Source organism: Callorhinus ursinus, unplaced genomic scaffold (assembly GCF_003265705.2).
Source record: "Callorhinus ursinus isolate GAN/ISIS: 27379988/994484 unplaced genomic scaffold, GSC_fseal_2.0 scaffold71, whole genome shotgun sequence".
NCBI lineage: Eukaryota > Metazoa > Chordata > Mammalia > Carnivora > Otariidae > Callorhinus > Callorhinus ursinus.
Genome location: NW_027397133.1, coordinates 3,748,325 through 3,769,945, shown reverse-complemented (window position 1 = coordinate 3,769,945; position 21,621 = coordinate 3,748,325). Strand labels below are relative to the sequence as shown.

The 21,621-nt window shown below is 50.5% G+C and overlaps 1 protein-coding gene and 1 non-coding gene across 4 annotated transcripts in view; both read right to left on the bottom strand.

The window, feature by feature from the left end:
* PRKD2 (protein kinase D2) overlaps window positions 1-21,621 on the bottom strand; it is a 32,911-nt gene that overhangs the window by 7,024 nt on the left and 4,266 nt on the right. For 2 of the 3 annotated variants that reach the window (XM_025850121.2, XM_073886531.1), the window contains 13 exons: window positions 18,451-18,582; window positions 14,891-15,045; window positions 14,559-14,781; window positions 13,308-13,385; window positions 13,077-13,230; window positions 10,258-10,375; window positions 9,416-9,493; window positions 7,702-7,960; window positions 6,104-6,156; window positions 5,901-5,973; window positions 5,286-5,392; window positions 4,308-4,469; window positions 1,120-1,218 (listed from right to left, as the gene is read on the bottom strand). In XM_025850121.2, the coding sequence (XP_025705906.1) occupies window positions 1,120-1,218; window positions 4,308-4,469; window positions 5,286-5,392; window positions 5,901-5,973; window positions 6,104-6,156; window positions 7,702-7,960; window positions 9,416-9,493; window positions 10,258-10,375; window positions 13,077-13,230; window positions 13,308-13,385; window positions 14,559-14,781; window positions 14,891-15,045; window positions 18,451-18,582 (1,691 nt within the window). Of the gene's footprint in view, window positions 1-1,119; window positions 1,219-4,307; window positions 4,470-5,285; window positions 5,393-5,900; window positions 5,974-6,103; window positions 6,157-7,701; window positions 7,961-9,415; window positions 9,494-10,257; window positions 10,376-13,076; window positions 13,231-13,307; window positions 13,386-14,558; window positions 14,782-14,890; window positions 15,046-18,450; window positions 18,583-18,710; window positions 18,768-21,621 lie in introns of those variants that run through there. The other variant, XM_073886530.1, reaches the window with a different exon arrangement.
* On the bottom strand, window positions 15,464-15,570 carry LOC112807311 (U6 spliceosomal RNA). The gene has a single exon (XR_003204047.1). It is a non-coding gene; the product is annotated as a U6 spliceosomal RNA (small nuclear RNA).

Genomic DNA, 21,621 nt, shown 5'->3' with positions numbered 1-21,621 from the left:
TGAGCCACCCAGGCATCCCAGAAATGAATTTTAAAAAACCTTTCAAGATAATGTCACCAGTTTCTTTTTACTTTTTTAAGTGTGGCTACTAAAATGTGGGATCTGGTATCCCTAGATACCAGCAGCACCCTTCCCCGCCCCCCAACAGCTGTGACAACCAAAAATGTCTCCAACATTGTCACATGTCCCCGAGGGGGCAAAACCGCTCCAGCTGTAAACCGCTGGTAGAGATGGATGTTCCTTGGCCATAGAGAGGAGATGTCTTTGCTTACTGCAGTTCCTGATGCCCCCACACGGAGCTTGGCCCATGGTAGGCACACAGCAATTCTTAGTTGAATAAAATGAACCTCTGGCTTTTGAAATGAAATGAACTCAGTGTTTGCAAAACACAGATCATAAAGCAAAAACTTTACGGGATGTGGAAGGGCCACATGAGAACCTGTAGGCCCTTAAACACAGTAGGCATTCAGTAAATTGTATCTGTTATAATCATCACCGCTACCCAATCTGGTTCTGCCCTTGGGGGGTGTTCTCACCGCCCAGTTCCGAGGCTCATCAGAACTGTTTTCCTAACAGACCCACAGAGGAAATTACCAGTTGTCCCCCAACGTCTGTTCTCCATTTCCCCCCTTAATAATAAAAATCTTGAATTGAATGGGCCGCAGGGCCACGCCGAATAAAGACTACATCTCCCGGCCGCCCTTGCAGCCATCCATGACCACGTGACCTAGTCCTGGCCAATGGGATGTTAGAAGACGTGCCTTGTAAACTTCCGCACGGTCCGGGAAGGAAGGGGGTGTGTCCATTTCTTCCACCCTGTTTCTTTCCACCTTCTCCCTCCTACCAACTTGTCACATGATGGTGACCATCATGAACTATAAAGGCTAGAACATCATAGGCCAGAACAAGACAGCCGGAGCCAAGTACCTGACCCTAAGGAACTGCTTTTTCAACCTCAAAATGCTTATGCTGGACCCTACATGAGTGCGAAACAAGCGTCTGTTTTATTTAAGCCATTGTTATCGTGAGTCTCTGTGTCCAATTGTCCTGATTGGTACAATCCCCACCCGCCTCCGGTGTTAGCTGGACTTCCCCAAGTCAAGCTGGGCCATGACTGACCTGAGGAAAGGGGTCGGCTGATGCCAACAACACGTTTTCCGGTTTCAAGTCACAGTGGACGATGTTCTTGAAGTGAAGGTGTCTCAGAGCCACCAGGATCTGGGGGGGGGGGGTGGGGCCGGTAAGAAAGGTGGAAAGCTACCTGCCCCACATTCTGCCACCAGCCCTCCAAACCCCATCCATGCCCCCTCGCTGTACCCCTAAGGATGCCCCCCAGGGCCGGGGGAGGCACTGGAGCCCCAAATAAGAATCTCAGAACCCCAAAACCATGACTCCCGAGATAGGAGTTGGATAATTCCAGAAATGCTCGACTGGAGCAGTGGGTTTGGGAAGAGCCTGAGACCCTCTGGCATGTGGTAAGCTCCTGACGAAAAGAGCTCATATGAGGCTCCTGGCTGGCTCAGTTGGCAGAGCTGGCGACCTGTGACGTCCTGGGTCATGAGTTCGAGCCCTACCTTGGGCCTGGAGTTTACTCTAAAAAGGTGGGGGCAGGGTTATTAGTAAAGTACCAGCCTTTAAGAACGTACTATTGTGTGACTCCATTTAAAAAAAAAAAAAAAAAAAAAAAAAACCTCTTAATATGAAACAGTACCAATACCAATATGATCTACATTATATATTAAATGCAATAATCTTAAGAGGCAGGGGGATTCTAGAGCCGGCCTACCCAGGTGGAAAACCCAGCTCTACACTCACTAGCTTGTGGCGTCGGGCAAGCCACTTTTAACTCTCTGGGCCTCAGTGTTCTCACCTGTAAAATGGGGTAATAAAAGTACCCATCCTCAGGGGTCGCTGTGAAGTTTAAATGCACTGAGGCATAGAAAGTGCTTAGGACAGTGTCTGGCACAGAGCGAACACTACATTAGCTATTACTGTTGTTGGTACCTGTTCCTCTTTTTTGGGATGGCCTATGGATGAACATTTTTCTGTGCGTGTTTCAAATCGAGCTTTTCCTGCTCTGTTAATTCAAGAGTATTCTATGATGGCAAGGTGAGCTGATTTGCAAAACAGAAAGCAAAAAAGTGGATAAAATTTCCAACCACTTTATCTGTGGACACTATGATCTTCCTTGATTCTGTGTAATCCTCAGGCTGCGGCCAGGAAACAGATCCACGGTGTGTATGTATCTCTTTTCCCGACTTCCTGTTTGTTGACCACCCCTCTCCCCTACTAGTACACGAGGAGAACAAAGAGGGCAGGTTGGAAGCTAGACAGATCCGGGTTCAAATCTCGGCCAGACCGCCACGGAGCTGTGTGACCGTGGGCAGGACACGGACCCTCCCTCCACCTCAGTCTCCTCATCTGTAAAATGGGGGTGCTAGTAGTACCTACCTCAGAAGGCAGTTGTGAAGCATAAACAAGCCCATGAGGTAAAGGGTCTAGCATAGGACTTGGGGTGGGACAGACAAGAGGTGGAAGGTAGAAATCTGCAGAGAGAGTTGGGCGGGGGGGCACAGGCAAAAAGAGAAGGAAAGATGGAAGACCAGAAAGAGAAACCAACCAGTTGCTGAAGGCCGGCAGTTCTCTCTCCTGAAGTCTGGATGAGCCTGCCTCAGTGGGCTTCTCTCCCCACCCCACAAGCCAACCTGATGAAGGCACAGTGCTGGGGAGAGCGAGGGTGCTGGGCCTGCATAAAGGAAGCGCAGCACAAGGGACTTTGCAACCAAGAGAACGAGTCCCAGAATCAGGTGAGGGACCAGCTGGATGGGAAGGCCTTCCTAGGAAGGCTGTAAAACCCAGAAGCCATGAAAGGCAACCTTTAACATTGTAAAAGTTAAACTCTTTATGGCAAATAAAAGCCATGAACGAAACGAAAAGGAAAACAAATACAGGGATAAAAAAATTGAACAACACAAGTGACAAGGATCCAGTGTCCCTCATAGACAAAGAGCTCTCACAATTCAATAAGAATAATCCAACTGAAAAATGGGCAATGGGTATAAAAAGCACAGGCCAATAAACATAGGAAAATATGCTCAACCTCACCCATAAGTTTTAGACTGCCAAATGAAGCCACATGAAGTATTATGTTTCCACCTATAAGACTGGTGATTATTTTATCCAGAGTCAGTAAGGAGTGAGGAAGTAGACACCCTCAAACTATTGTTGAGAGCACACTGAAAGGGATTTTAGACAATAATCGGGCAGCATATTTAAAAAAAATCCTGAAGCACATTTCCCTGGACTCAGGAGTCTATCATCTGAAATGTGTTCTATGGAAATTCTCCCACCAGAGCTCAATAATGTGTGTAGAGATATTCACAGGATGTTGTTTGTAAAGGTGGACAAGTGAAAACAACCTCTGTACTCAGCAATTACAGGACTTGGTGATATCCATCATGGGATACAATTCAGAAAAAGAGGCAGCTCCACGTACCGAAATAGAATAGCCTTCCAGAAGTACTATTAAAGTGAAGAAAGAGGAGGAATGACACACAGGCGACACCAATTAGTTGGACATTACTAGTTAAAAGCCCGGATCCTAGGTGCACATCCCACCAGCTGTGTGACCCTGGGCAAGTTACTTAAAGTCTCTGAGCCTTGCCTTTTTCCGACTCAAAAACGGGAGCAATCATGGCCACTACCACATGGGTTGCGATGCAGACAAAATGAGTTAAAACCGTGCCTGGCACACCGTTACCATCCCCCATCCCCACCCTGCCCACTCTGGGTGATCGTTGTCCGGGCCTGGGGCTACCTTGGTCACAGCTGTGTCCCCAGCACTGCCTGGCCTGCGGCCGGGAACAGAGCAGGGGAAGAGGGAGAGCTCGGTGGACCACCCAAGAAAGGGATGAATGAGGTCCCCACAGAAAGGCCTCCCTCCCCTTCCCTCTTGCTACGTGAATATAGTCAGGCCTTCGGGAATCTCATTCTATAAAGGAATAAAAAATATAAAATAACCATTTCTGATTGTTCTGTACTAATAACTATAATTGTCACTACTGCTCTATTCTTTTTATCGTCTTATTATTTTCTATTGTTATTACTCTTATTACTCTACAGTCTGTTTCTGTTATTACTCTATTATTTTGAAATTATTGTTCTATTATTTTTTCTATTGTTGTTATTATTACTCTCTATTTTTTATTATCCGCTATTAGGACTCCCACCAGTGTCGGCCTGAGCTGGGCGCAGGGCAGGTGGGGAGCCAGGCAGAGGTGGGCAGGGGGCAGGGGGGGTGGGCGCACCTGGGTAATGAGGAACTTGGTGAGGCGCTCGGGGAGCCGGCCCTTCTCACTGGAGAGGATCATCTCCAGCATGTCACCGTGCAGCTTCTCCATCACCACAAACACCTTCTCCGGTGTCTCAAACATGCAGTCCAGGTTCACGATCCCGGGGTGCCGCAGACTCTGGGGTGGGGATGAAGGGTAGGGTGGCAGTCAGGGTCCAGGTCGCCCATGAACTTGGGACCCCAGAGGCGAGCCATGGGAGCAGACGGATGACAAATAAGGATGTCCCCGGAGAGTCAGCAGCTCCTTCCCTGGGGGGCGGCACTGGGGGAGGTGGCAGGGGCTTCCCACAGACACAGACAGGACCACATCCCCACACCACCAGGTATCTAGAAGGATCTTTACATCATGAAGCTCTGTTGAAGGTCCAGGGTTGTTGGGGGGGGGGGAGGAGGGGAGGGAGGGAGCAGAAGTCTGGAACAATGGGAAGAACCTTTGTCCGTCTCTGTGTTGTAAATCCTCCTCCCTCTCCCCCCAAGCCCTGCCTGGCCTAACCCCATTTCTACCCCCCAGGTCCCCACCCAGCCTCCTCCCTGGGCTCCAGGTTCCAGGCCCACCACTTTCCATCCACCCTCCAGGGGCAGCCTGAGAGATCTTCCTAAAGTACACACTCAACCCTGTCCCCTTCTTGCTCAACATCTTTCCATGGCTCCCCAGTACCCTCAGGAGAAAATCCATAGGGTGTGACCCCACCCGCCTCCCTGGCCTCACCTCCCACCACCTCCCCACACATAAACCATCTAGTAACCTCGAACTTCAAATTCCTAGAAGACTTCATGTTCCCTCTCACCTCTAGACCTTTCTTTGCACAAGCTGGTCCCTCTGCCCAGAATACCTTTCCACCCCTTCAGTCTCAACATGCATATTCCCTCCTCCAGGAAGCCTTCCCTGATCTCCCCCAGCCTGGGTCAGTTGGCCCCTGAGCCCGGTGGTCACCTGCAGAATGGCCACTTCGTTCCGAAGCTGGCTCTCCTGCTTGGTGGGGAAACGCAGTTTGTCAATGACCTTCACTGCCACGTCCCGGCCTGTCTTCCGGTGCTTTCCTGGGCAGGGGGTAGGGAGATTGGGGATGAAGGGAGCAAGACCTTCCAGTCCTGGTAAAAGGAACACCACCCACCACCACCACCAGAGAGACACAGGCATAGTTGAACAAAGGTGGGCAGAAGGCCATCAAGGTGGCTCCGAGGGGTTTCCAGGAGGCATGTGAGGGGTGGGGGGCCTTGGGAATAAAGCTTTGGAGTGAAGAAGGTAAAAGACAAGAGCTCTGAGGAGGGAAGTCCATCACATGGGAAACTAGATTTATAACCAATCAGAATCTAGGAACTAGCTCTCTGGCCAATCAGAGTGAAGAATTCGCTCTCCCTATTAAGAAGGGGAGAAAGTCCATTGGCTTTTCCCAGTGAGAAAAGGAGAGCCTGCATCCATCTGCCTCGAGGATCTAGCTTTCTAAGTCAACCAGAACAGGAAGTGAGCACGCAGCCAATCACATCGGAAGGTCTGGGGCCCAGGAACCCCCAGGAACCCTCTGGATTAGCTCAGAAGCATCCATACCTCCATAGACCACTCCAAACTGCCCAGAGCCCAGCACCTCATCCGGGAAGATCTGATAGACAGTGGCGATGTCCTGCATGGTGGGGATGGGGAGGGTCAAGGGGGCAAAGGGAGATGGGGTGTTGGGGAGACTAGGGAGGGCAGGAGGCTGCGTGGGATGCAGAGGACTTCCTTGGGACCATGGGGTGTGGGCAGGGTCTCACCACGTTCTCTTGGATCTGGCTATTGGACACGGAGATGCTCAGAGAAGCTTGTCCTGGGGAGAGGGAAGAGGTGGAGGTGAAGGAACCCCGGGCTCAGGATTATCTTCACCCAGAGACAGCCTCTGGAGCCACACCACCCGGACTCAAAGCCAGGAGATCCTGTGAAGCTCTGGGCCACTGGCTTGTCCATTACGAACCTGTTTCCCCATCTAGAGAATGTGGATAACAGGTGCTTCTTCCTAGGGCCAGTGGGAGAAGTAAACGAGATAGGCTGAGGGGGCTCAAGAAGTGTCACGAATGATTTCACTGAGCATTGTACCCCAAGATCTCAGGACCAAGGGAAGCCTGCTGATCCCATTTTATGGACGAGGTCACTGAGGCTGTGTCAGCGGGAAAGCCCAAACTGATTGCAACATACATCTCCCCCACCCACCGCCGAACTTGCCACCCTACCACTCAACCAGAGCCAGACATTTCCTAAGTTCTGACCCTTCTGCCATTTGAACACCTGCCCCCTTCCCATTCCAGGCCTGGCTCCTCATCCTCCTGCGTGGTCTCTCTGCCCCTGTTCTGCTGTCTCCTATTCACCAGCACAAACCTGAGTCTGTCCTTCCCCTGCTCCAAACTCTGCCATGGCTCCCCAGCACCCTCAGGAGGAAGCCCAAGCCCCTTCAATGGCCTCACAGGCATTGGTCCCTCATTTACCTCTTTAACTTCAACCCCCACCATGCCTGTTGTGTCCTCCCGACATCCTGGCCTCCTTGCTGGGCCTCAGATACAGCCAAGTCCCCTCCTATCTCCTGCCTTTGTACTTGCTGTTCCCTCTGACAGGAACGTGCGTCCCTTCCGCTGGACTTCGTTAAATCCTCCTCCTCACTCAGTCTCAGTTCAAACTTCACTCCTGGGGCCACGTCATGTTCTACATTACACTTGTCATTCCTGCAGGATGATCTGATTAGTGTCTGTCACTCACACTGGATGATGAGCTCCAGAAGGCAGGAGCCTGGGACTTTCTGATCATCTTCTGCCTCTGCTTGAAATATTTCCCATCTGCATTCCCCTCTCTCAGCCCTCCTCAGCTTCCAGGTCTCAGCTCAGATGTTGCCGCATCCAGGAAGCCCTCCTAGATACCCAGACTGGATCATCTATCCCCTCTGAGCTCCCACAGCCCTCTGGTTCCCCTGTCCCAGCCCTGCCCACTCTGAGTTGTCACTGCTTGGGGACAGGTCTGTCTCCCTTACTGGACTGTGAGCCCTGTGAGGGCAGGTCCTGGGCTGTCTTGGTGACAGCTATGTCCCCAGCATTGCCCAGCACAGGATGGGGAAGATACTCAGTAAATATCTGAATGAAATACTCTGAACTCACAACTCTGGAGGAGTTGTCACCACCTGGGACAAGACTCAGAAAAGGGAAGTGACATGCCCAAGGCCACACATCAGGTCTGGGGCTTAATGGAGATTTGGACTCAGGCCAGCTGCGTCCGGAACCCACATTCTCCACTGTGCCATTCCCTGCCTTCTTCCTGGCTCTTCCCTTCCCTGGAACCCCACGCAAGCCCTCCCAGACCCATCCTCTCAGGGCCCAGGGTGGAGACTTACTGTGGGGTGTGTGGCCTGGGGCGCTGGGTGCGTCCTGGAGTATGACTGGCATCAGAGCCTGGCGGATGGCCGTTTCCCAGCCCCGGGCAGCCTCGGCCCCCTGCCCACTAGGCCCCCCTGGGGCCCCGCCGGGCGTCTCGCCCACAAAGTAGGTGACATTGGCAGTGACGAGCTCAAAGCAGTGGGGGTTGGTGCCTGGTGGCACAAGGCTGAAGTTCTGGGCGGGCTCCACGGTGAGGATTTCTGACAGTGGAATTTCCTGGCAGGACAAAGAACCAGCACCAGTGAGGATGCCAGGCAGACCCTGGGGCTCCCCATTTACTCAGAAGAGCATATAGAAGCAAGTATCTGTGGGAAAGGGCCTGATTTGCATAGAGTAGTCAGAAAAGGCCTCCTGGCAGAAGTTACACGAAGCAAGAGATCAGAAAGGTGGGCGCCTGGGGGGCTCAGTCGTTAAGTATCTGCCTTCGGCTCAGGTCATGATCCCGGGGTCCTGGGATCGAGTCCCACATCGGGCTCCCTGCTCCGCGGGGAGTCTGCTTCTCCCTCTCCCACTCCCCCTGCTTGTGTTCCTGCTCTCGCTGTCTCTCTCTCTGTCAAATAAATAAATAAAATCTTTAAAAAAATAAAATAAAAAAATAAAAATAAAAAGCTAAGATGAGGCCAGCTGGTGGGGGATGGCAGAAACAGCATGTGGGAAAGGCTGGTATTCAAGGGACATGTTCTATTCCCATCACACACAGGAGGTGTGCCAGGTTTGGTGAACAAATGAAATTAGGCCCTGAGGGGCCTCATGGGCCACAGAGAGGAAGCTGGGCTTTGTCTCCAGGGCCGTGGGGAATCTTGGAAAGGTTCAGAGCAAGGCAGGGGGAGGTCTCTGGCTGTGTGCGGAGGGTGGACGGGAAAGGATGGGACTGAGACAGGAGACCAAAAAGGAGGCTGAGAGGGCCGGGGGGGGGGGGGGGAGGGGAGAGAAGGTGCAGGGTCTGTGTGGAGTGAAAAGAGCGTGCTTTGGAAAGTGTTGGAAGAGAAAGTATGTGTGTGTGGGGGGGACATTTGCAGAAGGGGGAGAAAAGAATTAAAATAACGAAAGAATGAAACAGGGACAGACTGACACAGCTAATAAAAGCAGATGACAGAGACGTGGTGGGGACAGCATCCTAGTGTGGCCGAGAATACAGGAAGGATGAGAAGGCACCCCCCCATGGGAAGCTGCTCCAGAGCAGGTAACCCCGAAGCGTCCGAGTTTTATTTTAAGGGCAAAGGGAGGGTTCTGACGTTTTTCTCGGCTTCTCTGGCTGCTATGTGGGACAAGGCTGTGGGGGCAAGAGCAGAAGCAAGGACCCAGGAGGAGACGGCCCAGAGCACGGTGCGGCCATGGCGGGTGATGAGAGATACTGATAAATGATCCAATACTTCATTTTAAAGTAGTAATGGTAACAGGGAGCTCCACACAAGCCAGGCCCTAAGCTAACCGCTTCGCGGAAGTGATCGCTGAATTAGGGCAGCAGCCCTGCGGCGAGGACTAGTCTTTGAGGCCTTTTACAGGTGCCAGACGGGAGGCGCAGAGAGGTGAGGTAAGCCGTCCGGGTTCCCCAGCTGGAAAGCGGTGGGGCCGGGCAGGCCCATTTTCTGACGACATGCAAGCAGGCGCAAGCAACTGGGAGAGGAGTGGAAGGAGGAGGTTGGGGGTGCTGGGGGCCGGAAGGCCCACCTTGTAGTATCTGTTGGTCGTGTTGTTCTGGAAGAGCGTGATGCACTTGCAGTCCAGGCGCCAATAGTGCCGCTTCCTCTGTTGGGAGAAGTGCTCCAGAAGGTGAGGTGGTCCGCCCTTGGCGCGGCTGGGGCTCCAGCTCTTCCCGGAGCCAAGCCCCGCCCCTAAGTCTCACCCCGCCCCCAGAGGGCCACACCCCTTCCGTCTCTCATCACCCACCCCTCCAATTCTAGCTCCGCCTCCAGTAAGGCCCCGCCCATCCCTAACTCCAGCCCCAGCCCCACCCCCACCTCGTTCCCTTCTCAAATTGATCCCGCCCCTCCCGCCTTAGCTCCGGCTCCACCCCACCTTGCCCCGCCCCATAACCCCTCTCCAACTTTAGGTCAGCCTCCAGCCACGCTCCTCTGCCCCTAAACCTGCCCCACCCCTATCTCCTACCTGCCCAGACCTGGCCTCGCCCCTTAAGCCCTCCCCCGCCTCCCTCCCAACTTCGCCCCACCTGGTCCCACCCTGTATCACACCCCCACTTAATTACCTCCAGTTAGGCCTCCAGCACCCCCTGATCCCATTCTCTATAACCTGAACCCCTCTCGCTCCCTACCCTAACTTCAGCTTCCCCGTTCCTGGTCCCACTCTTCCCCTGACCTTGTCCTTAGCCCCGCCTCTTCCCTGACTCCTGCCCTGCCCCTTCGCCCTCCCTTAGAACCCATCCCTCTAATTCTAGCTCCGCCTCCAGCCAGGCCCCGCCCACCACCACTCCACCAGCCCCGCCTCCTCCAGCGCAGCTTGCCCCTCCCCTAACTCTAGCTCCGCCCCACATAGCCCCCACCCCGCCCTCTCACCAGCGTGTCCTTGTTGCTGTAATGAACCACCCAACCCTCGCGCAGGGTGGTGCTAGATTTCCGCGTCGTGTGTCGCACCGACTGCACCACCCTCATTAGCGGGATGTACCCCAAGGAGCTGAGAGGGAGGGGGGGAGGAAGAGGCGAGAGGTTACAAGTGGAAAATACCCATAAGCACTTGGGGCTGCAGGGAGCATCCCTGGGCAGCCAGGAGTTGGGGTTTTTTGGGGCCATATTTCTGTGGTTTCCACATTTCCCATAATGAGGAAGGGGACTCTTGAGAAGGCCACATTACAAAGCTGGGTTCCGAAGTCAGGCTGCCTGGCAAATCACCTAAGCTCTGTGTATCTCGGTTTCTCCACCCAAAGGAGTTGCTGTGAGGAATGAAAACTTTTCTTAGGCGTTTAGCACAATGCTTGGCACCCAGTGGGCCTCCGATAAGTGCTAATCAGTACTGAGCCCAGTGATTGTGGATCCGGCTGTGTGACACGAGGCAAGCGACTCAACCTGTCTGTGCCTCATTGCCCTTTATCCCGTGCACATGCTATTATCACAGAGAGGAAATGAAGGCTGAGAGAGATTCACAGACTTGCTCAACTCCAGAACCAACCACCTCTTGATCCCTGCACTAAACAGGACTCGGTTGGCCTTGGCATTTCCCTTCGCCTCTCTGAGACTTGGTTTCCTCATCTGTGAAATAGGCTGCCTCTCCCAACACCCCCACCGCACCCAAGTCAATCAAGATCCAGCTCTGACACCCACTTATTCTATTACTAAACACTCCAGGAAAGACCTGGCATACCCATGTCCCCTTTGGCCTGGTTTCCCATCCCCTTCCCCTTGGCCTCCCTGTTCCAGCCACACCAAGCTCAACGCTATTTCTGGAACATGCTTGGCCCTACCACAGGGCCTTTGCACCTGCTGTTCCCCTTGCTTGGTAGGGAACCAAGCTATCTTCCACGTCTCCTTTCCTCCCCTCCTTCAGATCTCTTCAAATGTCACTCCTCAGAGAGGCTCCCTTTAATGACCCTAACTAAAATGGCATATCTTCATTTTCTGGCCCCTCTCATTACTTTATTTTTATTTTTTTGATAGCAATCATCAATACCTGATGCTATGGATGCATTTGTTTATTACCTGTCTCCCCAACTAGAGTGTCTGCTCTATGAGGCCAGAGAGTTTTCCTGGTTTGGTTCACAGCTGTGTGCTTGGAAGTCCTAGAACCCAGTAGGTGCTCATTAAGCGTCTACTGAAGCACCGTGGAAGTGGCTCACCCTCCTCCCCACGTTTATGTCTCCCTGGCCCTGTGGGGTGAAGTCTCAGCTCCTTTCTCTTAGTAATTACTGGCTGAAGCCCCTGAGCTTCAATCTTCTAACCTAGGAATGGGGATAGTGATTGTTATGGTCCTTCTGAGGATTTAGTTCAAAAACAAATACTTATACATCAATGATGGTTTCAATCCACATGTTATCCTTATTTATACATGTATTACTGTATTAATAGAATATACCAGTAACAGTGTATTAGTATTATTCTAAAACATATGCACAAAAGTGAAAACATCTAAAAGATGAGATTAAAAGTAAAGAGAAATGGAAATGCCAATATTTGTCCCCATACTCCGGATCACCTCCCACCCTCCGCCCTTTGGGGATTCAAGAACAGAGTACCGGGGAGGATTCTCTCTCCATCTCCTCAGTGTTTACAACCCAGCAAGCACTTGACCCGCATGGTCTAATGGAATTCGAAAATCACCCCGTGAGACAGGTGCTGCTGTCATTGCCCCAGGAGGAAACCGAGGCGCAGGTAGATGTGACTCACCACGTAAGTGGCAGAGCTGGGACCTAGCCCTGGTGCTCTCAGCCTCCAGCGCCCCGGGCTCCCAAAACCCTGCTGCCTTCCTGCCTCCCGGACACACAGGCATTCCACACCCATGCCTGAAGCCAGGCCCCGTCCTAGGCACCTGGAGAATGGACCTGACCTGACCTCTACCCACTGGATCCTTGCCATCAAGCACTTGAGCTTTTATGCTAGTAGAACTGAATCAATATGAATCCCATTTATAATTTAAAAATGTAAAATTAAGCAGGTTGTTATTTTTCAGAGCTTCCATGCCAGAAGAGAGCCACTGCCCATCAGGTCCTTGGGGATGGTTTTCCCCTTCCCCATTTTACAGATGGGAAGACTAAGGCCCCGAAAGAGGAAGGGACTTGTTTAGGCCATACAAGTCAATCTGAGGCCAAAATGGCTAAAAGAAAGTGGGTAGTTTTCCTTCCTTTCTAAGATTTGAGTGCTCTGCGAGAAGAGCTAACACCCAGGCGCTATTTTAGGTACTTCATTCGTATTCATTCGCTTCGCCCTTACAACAATCCTCAAAGGTAGGTCCTACTTTAGCCCCATCTTACTGATTAAGAAACTGAGGGCCCAGAGAGGTTAATCTCCTGCCAAAGGCCATACAGCACTCTGGCTCCAGATTCCCACGTTCTTACTCTTTGCTCTGTCACTTTGCAACACAGACTGTTTCTGGAAGGGCCTGCCAGCTGCTGATCCCAGTGATGTCCTCGGAGAGAGGAGCTAAGCAGCTGGGAGGCAGCGAAGCAGGAGGGTTTGACTATCTACCTTTTGATTGACTGGATTAGCAGTTCCGAAAAAGAAATATACTCTAAATTAAAATCTGCTTCTATGTAAACTTTCTAAAAATGTACATTTTCCAGGAAAAAGGTAAAATTGAAAAACAAAGTGTGGGTGCCTGGGAAATTTACAAGGGGACATCGGCCCATTGTAGAGATAGGGCCTTGCCCGAAGGGTGCCCCGGGTACCTCTCGGCCTTGCCTCCCTCGCCTTCCTCCTCCTCACTGGCGTGGAGGGCGTTTTCCGAGTGGGAGCCTGGGATGACCCCAGAGTCGTCAGACTCATCCATGAGGGAGCTCTTGTCAGCCTCGCTGAAATCGGTGGCCTCCTCCATCGGCACATCTAGGGGGACGGGGGCATCAGAGGGGCCTCCGCCCAGTCCCGCACCCCCCCTTCCTGCTCAGCCCACAACCTCTCACCTCCATTGATGAGTGCTTCCCCTAAGCAGTTGTTAGGGACGCGGGTGGCACAGCGCTTGTGACAGTTAAACTTGCAGTCTGGTATGAGGACAGGGAACGAGTGGACAGGTGGGAGGGGAGAGAGAGGTCCCCTGTAAGAGTTGAACCTTGACTCCTAACCCCCAGGCCCAAAGGATTTTGCTCTTGCGGTTTGGGGCAGGAAACCTAGCTGAACCTTCTCTGCTTGTCCATCTTTGAGTCTAGAACAGTTGGGGCTGGGGAATTCCCTGTTGCGGGGGCCTGGTCCGTGCATCATAGGCGTTTAGCAACCATCCCTGACCTCTACCCACGAGATTCCAGTAGCACACCCCGTATGATTATAGATATTTTTTTCTAGAGTTCTAAGACTCCAAATTTCAATGTCCAAGTGTCTAGAACTCGACACATCTATGATTCTACAGTTCTATGATTCTAGACTGCTAAGCCTCCTTGATGTCCAAGGTTTTAGGGTTTTCTATATCTAAACTCTAGAAATCAGTGATTCTATAGTTCTATAATTCTGGACTGTGAATCCTCCAGAATCTAAGGTTTCCAAGGTTCTAGGATTCCATACACCCTAGATTCTAGAATTGGATGGCTCTAAATTTTTATGGATTTCGACATCTGGTATTCTAGAATCTGATAATCCAGAGTTCTGTACTCTAGATGTCTAGGACTCTAGGATTCCATGGTCCCAAGGGTTTATGATTCTAGACTTCTAAGGTTTGCATTTGATGTTTCTAAAGTTTCAATATTCTGAGATCCAGAATTCTTGAAGCCTACGATTCCAGTTCTATGGTTCTAGAATTCTCAAGTTCTACAGTTTTAAAATCCCATGCTAAGTGGTTTACAGATCTAAATTTCCAAGGTTCTAGGATTCCAGAATTCCAAAGGTTCTAGAACACCAGGATTCAGGGCTCTTCTCCTGAGGCCCTGTGCTCCTAAGGATCAGAATACTGGGATTCTCTTTTTCTTTTCTTTTCTTTTTTTTTTTTTAAAGATTTTATTTTTAAGTCATCTCCACACCCAACATGGGGCTCGAACTCACAACCGCGAGATCTAGAGTCTCAGGCCCCACCGACTGAGCCAGCCAGGTGCCCCCAGAGTACTGGGAATCTTAGGTCCTGCCACGAGCCCAGGTGAGAGAGGCCCCAAGCCGCTGAGCGAGTGTGTGTCTGTGTTGGGGCCTTCTGACCCCGTCTGTCCCCCCTCCCCCCCGGGGGCCCCGCTGACCTTTGCACTGCAGGCCCTGGCGAAAGAGACCCTTGAGGAGTTTCTTGCAAGCCTGGCAGACGGTGGGCCGCGTGTAGCTGTGGATGAGGAACGTGTGCGGGACCTTCACCTTGGAGAGTAGCATCTTGTCCAGCTCGATCGGGCGGCCCGTGTAGGAGGAGGCCGAAGATGAGGAGGAGGATGACGGGGGGCGGCGAGGCAGGAGCTCGGTGGTACTACGGCTCTGCGGTCAGCAGGATGGAGGGGACACATTAGTGCGCGGTCCCATGCCCGGGCCCTGTCGCCCGGCCCCCTCCCCCCGCCACCAGCCCACCCGCTCCCCAGACCCTCACCAGCTCATCAGCCATGCAGGGCAGGGACTCTGAGGTGCTGAGGCGCACAGAATGGCCACTGGCCAGAGACGTGGACGACAGGCGCCTCTTGCGGGCACCACTGCAGTTGTTGGGGATGCTGAAGGCACAGCGCTTGTGGTAGTTCAGTCCGCAGCCTGCGGGGGGCGCCAGACGATCAGAGACATACTTGCACCAGTCCTGGGCTCTAAAGCTCTGCCCCGCCCCTTTCCCCTTTTGGTAGATTAGGAATACAGCAGATCTCTCAGGAGAACCCCCTACGGGTGCCATTAAAGCCGAGGAAAAACTACAAAAACCCAAATCGGGTAGAACCGCTACCGGCCTGGAAGGTTCTGGGCCAACAGGCAAAGAATCATGAGCAGGCGAGGTGCTTGCTGAGGGCCCAGGGAATGTGGATTGGGTAGTGGCAGAAAGTGGCCACAACCACGTGACCAGTTGCACAAAGGAGGAGCGTACTGGCAATGACTGGTTCTTCCTTATATATAGGTGTACACCAAATATTTGTGTTTTCTTCCTTTTATCCCCCTATCACCTAACATAATACTTATTATTTTTTTAAATATGGAACGCTCTAGCAATGTGCGTATCATCCCTGCGCAGCAGCTATGCTACTCTTCTCCGTATTGGCCTCATTTTAGTACAGGTGCTGCCGAAGGGAGCACTGTATCGTATTTAAATGACAGGACATCGAAGGAAAAGAAGGAACAAGCATCCCCATCTTCCGGGGAAAGGGTTAGCATGTTTGCAGTTGTACTCGGGAGGGTTCTACCGTATCAGATGGAAGTATGACTTTATTGTCCTTTCTTTCCTAGTTTATCATTAAAAAGAAAAAATCCAAAATCCTCGTCCATGAAAGAATCAGGCTCAGCTTGCTGTTTTCCTGGCGGGCTTCCTGAACCCTTGCTCCCATACATCTCCAGAGATTCCAAATGATTCCAGGATGGTGCCCTCTTCAGGAGTGAAGAATGTTTCTCCAGCCTTTGGAAGCTTCTTTGGGACTGCCTCATGAAGGCTGTCTTCTGGTAGCCTGGCTGTCATAGGCTTTCCCGAAGGTGGTGCTATGACAAGAGCTTCGGGATGGCAAATGGCCTTTGCGAACAGGAAACACTTTCCAGCGCGGGCCTTTGCTCACTCATGTGCTTCGGGGCGTTTCAAAATCTCATCCGTGACTCCCCATATGAGTATCAAGGTAGAGTCAAACTCCCATCGGAAGGTGTTAATGGCATTAAGAACAGTCATTTGAGGGGCGCCTGGTGGCTCAGTCGTTAAGCATCTGCCTTCGGCTCAGGTCATGATCTCAGGGTCCTGGGATCGAGCCCCGCATCAGGCTCCCTGCTCTGCGGGAAGCCTGCTTCTCCCTCTCCCCCTGCTTGTGTTCCCTCTCTCACTGTGTCTCTCTCTGTCAAATAAATAAATAAAATCTAAAAAAAAAAAAAGAAGTCATTTGGGACTCCATTGGAATCACATGAACGAGGACCATCATCTGTGATGTTGAACCAATGAAGTCCGTGCTGAGGGTGCCCATTAGACTCGATGACACCAGGGGGCTCCTGGGTGGCTCAGTCGGTTGAGCATCTGGCTCTGGTTTCGGCTCAGGTCATAATCTCAGGGTCATGAAATCGAGCCCCACATCAGGCTCCTTGCTGAGCATGGAGCCTGCTTAAGATTCTCTCTCTCCCTCTCCCTCTGCTCCTCCCCCGTCCTCCCTGCTTGCCCATGTGCATGCATGCTCTTTCTCTCTCTCTCAAAAAAAAAAAAATTTGAGGGGCGCCTGGGTGGCTCAGTCGTTAAGCGTCTGCCTTCGGCTCAGGTCATGATCCCAGGGTCCTGGGATCGAGCCCCGCATCGGGCTCCCCGCTCAGCGGGAAGCCTGCTTCTCCCTCTCTCACTCCCCCTGCTTGTGTTCCCTCTCTCGCTGTGTCTCTCTGTCAAATAAATAAATAAAATCTTTAAAAAAAAAAAAATTTGATCACCAGGATTGCGCCATGATGAAGGTTACATAAGCCAAGACACCAAGAGTTGGATATGGTTTGTGCACAATGGCAGTACTGATAACAGTTTTGAACGCACTGAATCGCTTTTCTGCAGGCCTGACGTGGCTAGCATCCCTCGAGCCCCTAAGTGCCACAGGTATATTTAGGGCTGCGTAATAACAATCCTGGTCAATGCTGCAGGTCATCTGGAACACCAGGGGCACTGAAGACTTGAGATTTCCATATGAGCGTGACCGCCACGAAGCTGAAGGTCCTTAGATGATGGAACATCCAAGAATATGCTTCTAATGGAGGTGCAGTCTTCACAGAATGGATGATCTTCATCTGCTGTGTGTATTGGCAAGGCGGCGGTGTGGCCTTCGTCTGCAGGTGGGGCAAGATCTCAATGTTCTCGCTCAGAAGCGTGGAAGATGGGAAGAGTGGACCTGCGGAACCTAACACTTGGGCTTAACCGTGAGACACACTGGTGTGTTCCTTTATTTTTTTAAGTATGATTGAAGGACATGTGTATGGGTGCTTGTTGTAGAGTGAACAAGTGTCCATCCCCCCAAAGTCATAGCTGATGCCCTAACCCACAATGTGACTGTGTTTGAAGAATGGGCCTTTAAGGAGGTAATTAAGGTTAAATGAGGCCATAAAGGTGGGGCGCTGATCCGATGCGACCTGGGTCTATAAAAGGGAAACTGTGTCTCTCTGCACACCATGTGAGCTACACAGCGAGATGGCAGGCGTGTGCAAGCCAGAAAGAGGATTCTCACCAGGAACCACACCCTGTCCGAACTGTGATCTTAAACTTTCCAGCCTCTGGGACCGTGAGTTATAAATATGTGTTGTTTAAACCACTCGGCCTGTGAGTATTTTGTTATGGCAAGCCCTGGCACACTGAGGGGCCAAATCAATAAGGAGTGGACTCTAATGGTCAGCTTATGTGTCAACCCCAGTAATTCAGATGCTAATGTAGGGTTTGCTGTAAGGGTATTTTGTAGGTGTGATTCAAGTCCACAGTCAGATGACTTGAAGTGAGGGAGAGTATTCTAGTTAATCTGGGTGGGCCCGTTTCAATCAGTTGAAAGGTTAAAAAGCAGAGTTGAGATTTCCCAGATGAAGAAATTCTGCCCGGGAGTCCAGCCTGCCCTTCCTGATGGGCTGCCCTATGGATTTCAGAGTTGTTTGGCCAGCCCCGACAATCCTGTAAGCTAATTCCTTCCAAATATCCCTTAATATCTACCTCCTACTGGCTGTTTCTCTGGGGATTCCTGTTATATAGGCTCCACCTTCTTCCCTGTGCCCATTCCCCTTCTCCCCCAAGCTCTGCCCCCTTACCTCTCCCTCGGAGCTCCAAATCAGGCTCCACCTCCGGAGCTGAGCCCCGCCCCGGGCCCCACCCATCACTCAAGTCCCTCCCCAGCTCCTCCCCCAAGCTGCGCCTCTGGGCCCTTACCTCTCCCTCCGAGCCACGCCTCCTACCTCTGAGCTCCACCCCCGCCCTACCCTCCTGTCCCCTCCACACACACTTCTGGGCCTCGCCTCCAGCCCCTCTCCCCTTACCATCACACTTGAGGCCTTGGCGCACTAAGCCGAAGAGCATCTCCCCGCAGTGATCACAGAAGGCCGGCGCTCGGTAGGAGTGCACCGTGAGGGCGTGCGGGCGGATCTGGAAGTCCTCAAATGTGGCCGAAGCTGCAGGCAGCAGGGAGGGGCGGATGGTTGAGCCGGGGCAGTGAGGGCTGTTCCTGGGTTTCTCACAGTCCTCCCCGCTGCAAGGTGTGATCTTGCCTTCCTTCATTTACTCGCATACTACACTCTACCTGGGTTCATATCCCAGCGTCACCACTGGGCGAGACACCTATGCCGGGGACTAGGGAGTTGTTTAGTGGATACAGAGTTTCAGTTCTGCAAGATGAAAATATTCCTGGAGACTGTTGCAGGACAGCGTGAATGTCATTAACCCTACTAAACAGGAGACTTAACAATGGTTAAGATGGTAAATTTTATGATATGTATATTTCACAATTAAACATTTTAAAATAAAATTTAACAATACCGATACAGATGCCTGGGTACCACCCTCAGAATTGCTGACCTAGGATGGAGCTTGAGTGTCAAGAGGAAAAACCAAATACCTATATATCTCAGTTTTCTCATCTTTAAAATGGAAATCCAACAAACATTTACTGAGCATTGTTCTAGGTGCCAGGGACATCACACAGAACAAACAAATTCCCTTCCTGGCCTCTAGTAAGGGAGGCTGACAACCAAAGAAAAATAAATATTCTTATTTAACAATCACCCAGGGGCGCCTGGGTGGCTCAGTTGGTTAGGCACCTGGTTTCGGCTCAGGTCATGATCCCTGGGGCCTGGGATCCAGCCCCACGTTAGGCTCCCTGCTGGGCAGGGAATTTGCTTCTCCCTCTCCCTCTGTCACCTCCCCAAGGCTTGTGTTCTCTCTCTCTCTCTCTCAAATAAATAAATAAAATGTATTTAAAAAAATGGGGTGCCTGGGTGGCTCAGCTGGTTAAGCGTCTGCCTTTGGCTCAGGTCACGATCCTCGCAGCCTAGGATCTAGCCCAGGGAAGGCCTCCCTGCTCAATGGGGAGCCTGCTTCTCCCTCTCCCTCTGCCACTCCCACTGCCGTGCTCTCTTGCTTGCTCTCTCAATCTCTCTCTCAAATAAATAAATAAATCTTTAAAAATATATATATAAAAAATCTTAAAAAAAAATCACCCAACCTAGCAATTACCTAGTGCCAGGCACCGCTCCACGTATTTTAAAATACTAGTGAATTCAGTTCTCTCAAAAGCCCTGGAGGTACTGTTATTATCCCCATTTTCCAGATGAGACGATTGTAGCACAGAGAGGTGAAGCAACTTGCCCAAGGTCACACAGCTAGCAAGCTGTGGAACTTGAAATCGAACCTGGGCCAGTGTGGCCAAAGTTCTTGCTTTTAGTACTGAATTTATTGCCTCTTGGACATGTTTATGTAATAAAGTATACAGCATGTGTCTACTATACTCAAATAATTAAAAAAAAAAAACCCGTCAAGCAAATATTTCCTTTCTCAATAACAGGACGAATATTGAGAACCAACATAAACTGGGTACTCCAGAAGACACAGCTCAGCCGAAACATACACTTGCATGCTCTCACTTGATGTTCTTAGTCTGCCTCTATACGTATAACTTTGCACTTTTCCCTAGGGTAAAAATATATATATATTTGCACATTATGCATATATTATGTACATAAGTATATATATATTTCTACATTGTGTATATTTATATATAATGTAAATCATACGTATTATATATTATAGTATATGTTATATATTTATAACATAACATTATATATCATGTTATATTATAGCATATTATATTATATGTTATATAATATATAGATATGTATTATGTATATGTATTATGTATATTTACATACATAATTATAAAAATATATAAAATATAAAACATATTATGCCTTTATGGGGCGCCTGGGTGGCTCAGTCGTTAAGCGTCTGCCTTCGGCTCAGGTCGTGATCCCAGGGTCCTGGGATCGAGCCCCGCATCGGGCTCCCTGCTCCGCGGGGAGCCTGCTTCTCCCTCTCCCACTCCCCCTGCTTGTGTTCCTGCTCTCACTATCTCTCTCTCTGTCAAATAAATAAATAAAATCTTTAAAAAAAATTACATAAATTATATATTTGCACATTATGTATATATGTATTTGCAGTATATATATATATTCAAGAAATAAATCGCAACTCCAAAAAAACATATATACAGCAGGCTAGAAGTCAGTAAGTGCTAAGGAGAAAAATTAAGCAGAGAAGGGAGAGTGGGAAGGTACAAGATGTATAATTTTAAATAGGTGGTTGAGGAAGGCCCCCTTCAGGTGTCATTAGGGCAAAAGCCTGAAGGAGGCAAGGGTATGAGCCACGCAGGTGTCTAGGAAAGAACACACCCAGTATCACAATAGTATTCTTTATAGATTTTTTTTAAAGATTTTATTTATTTATTTGAGACAGACGGAGAGAGATAGAGCACAAGTGGAGGAGGGTCAGAGAGAGAGGGAGAAGCAGACTTCCCACGGAGCAGGGAGCCCGATGTGGGGCTCGATCCCAGGACCCTGAGATCATGACCTGAGCCGAAGGCAGACGCTTAACGACTGAGCCACACAGGCACCCCTACAGATTCTTTCTTAAGGGCTAAATGAACTAATATATGGAAAGCTTTTGAAACAGAGTTCTTTTTTTATTTTATTATTTTTTTAAGATTTTATTTTTAAGTCATCTCTACACCCAACAAGGGGCTGGAACCCACAACCCTGAGATCCAGAGTTGCACAATCTACCGACTGAGCCAGCGAGGTGCCCCATGTTGGTTTTTTTTTTTTTAAGTTTAAAATTTTATTTATTTATTTTTAAGATTTTTACCTATTTATTTGTCAAAGAGAGAGAGGGCACAAGCAGGCAGAGCAGCAGAGGGAGAAGCAGAGTCCCTGCTGAGCAGGGAGCCTGATGTGGGACTCGATCCCAGGACCCTTGGATCATGACCCGAGCAGATGCTTAACTGACTGAGCCACCCAGGCGTCCCTAAAAATTAAAAATTTTAAACAGTGCTCTTTAAACAGAGCACATAGAAAGTCCTCAATAAATCTTGGCTTTTATTTTTAAAGTTTCATTTTTGCGCTAAGTCTCCTCTTTCCTACCTCACCCCTGAATTTCGGTCAA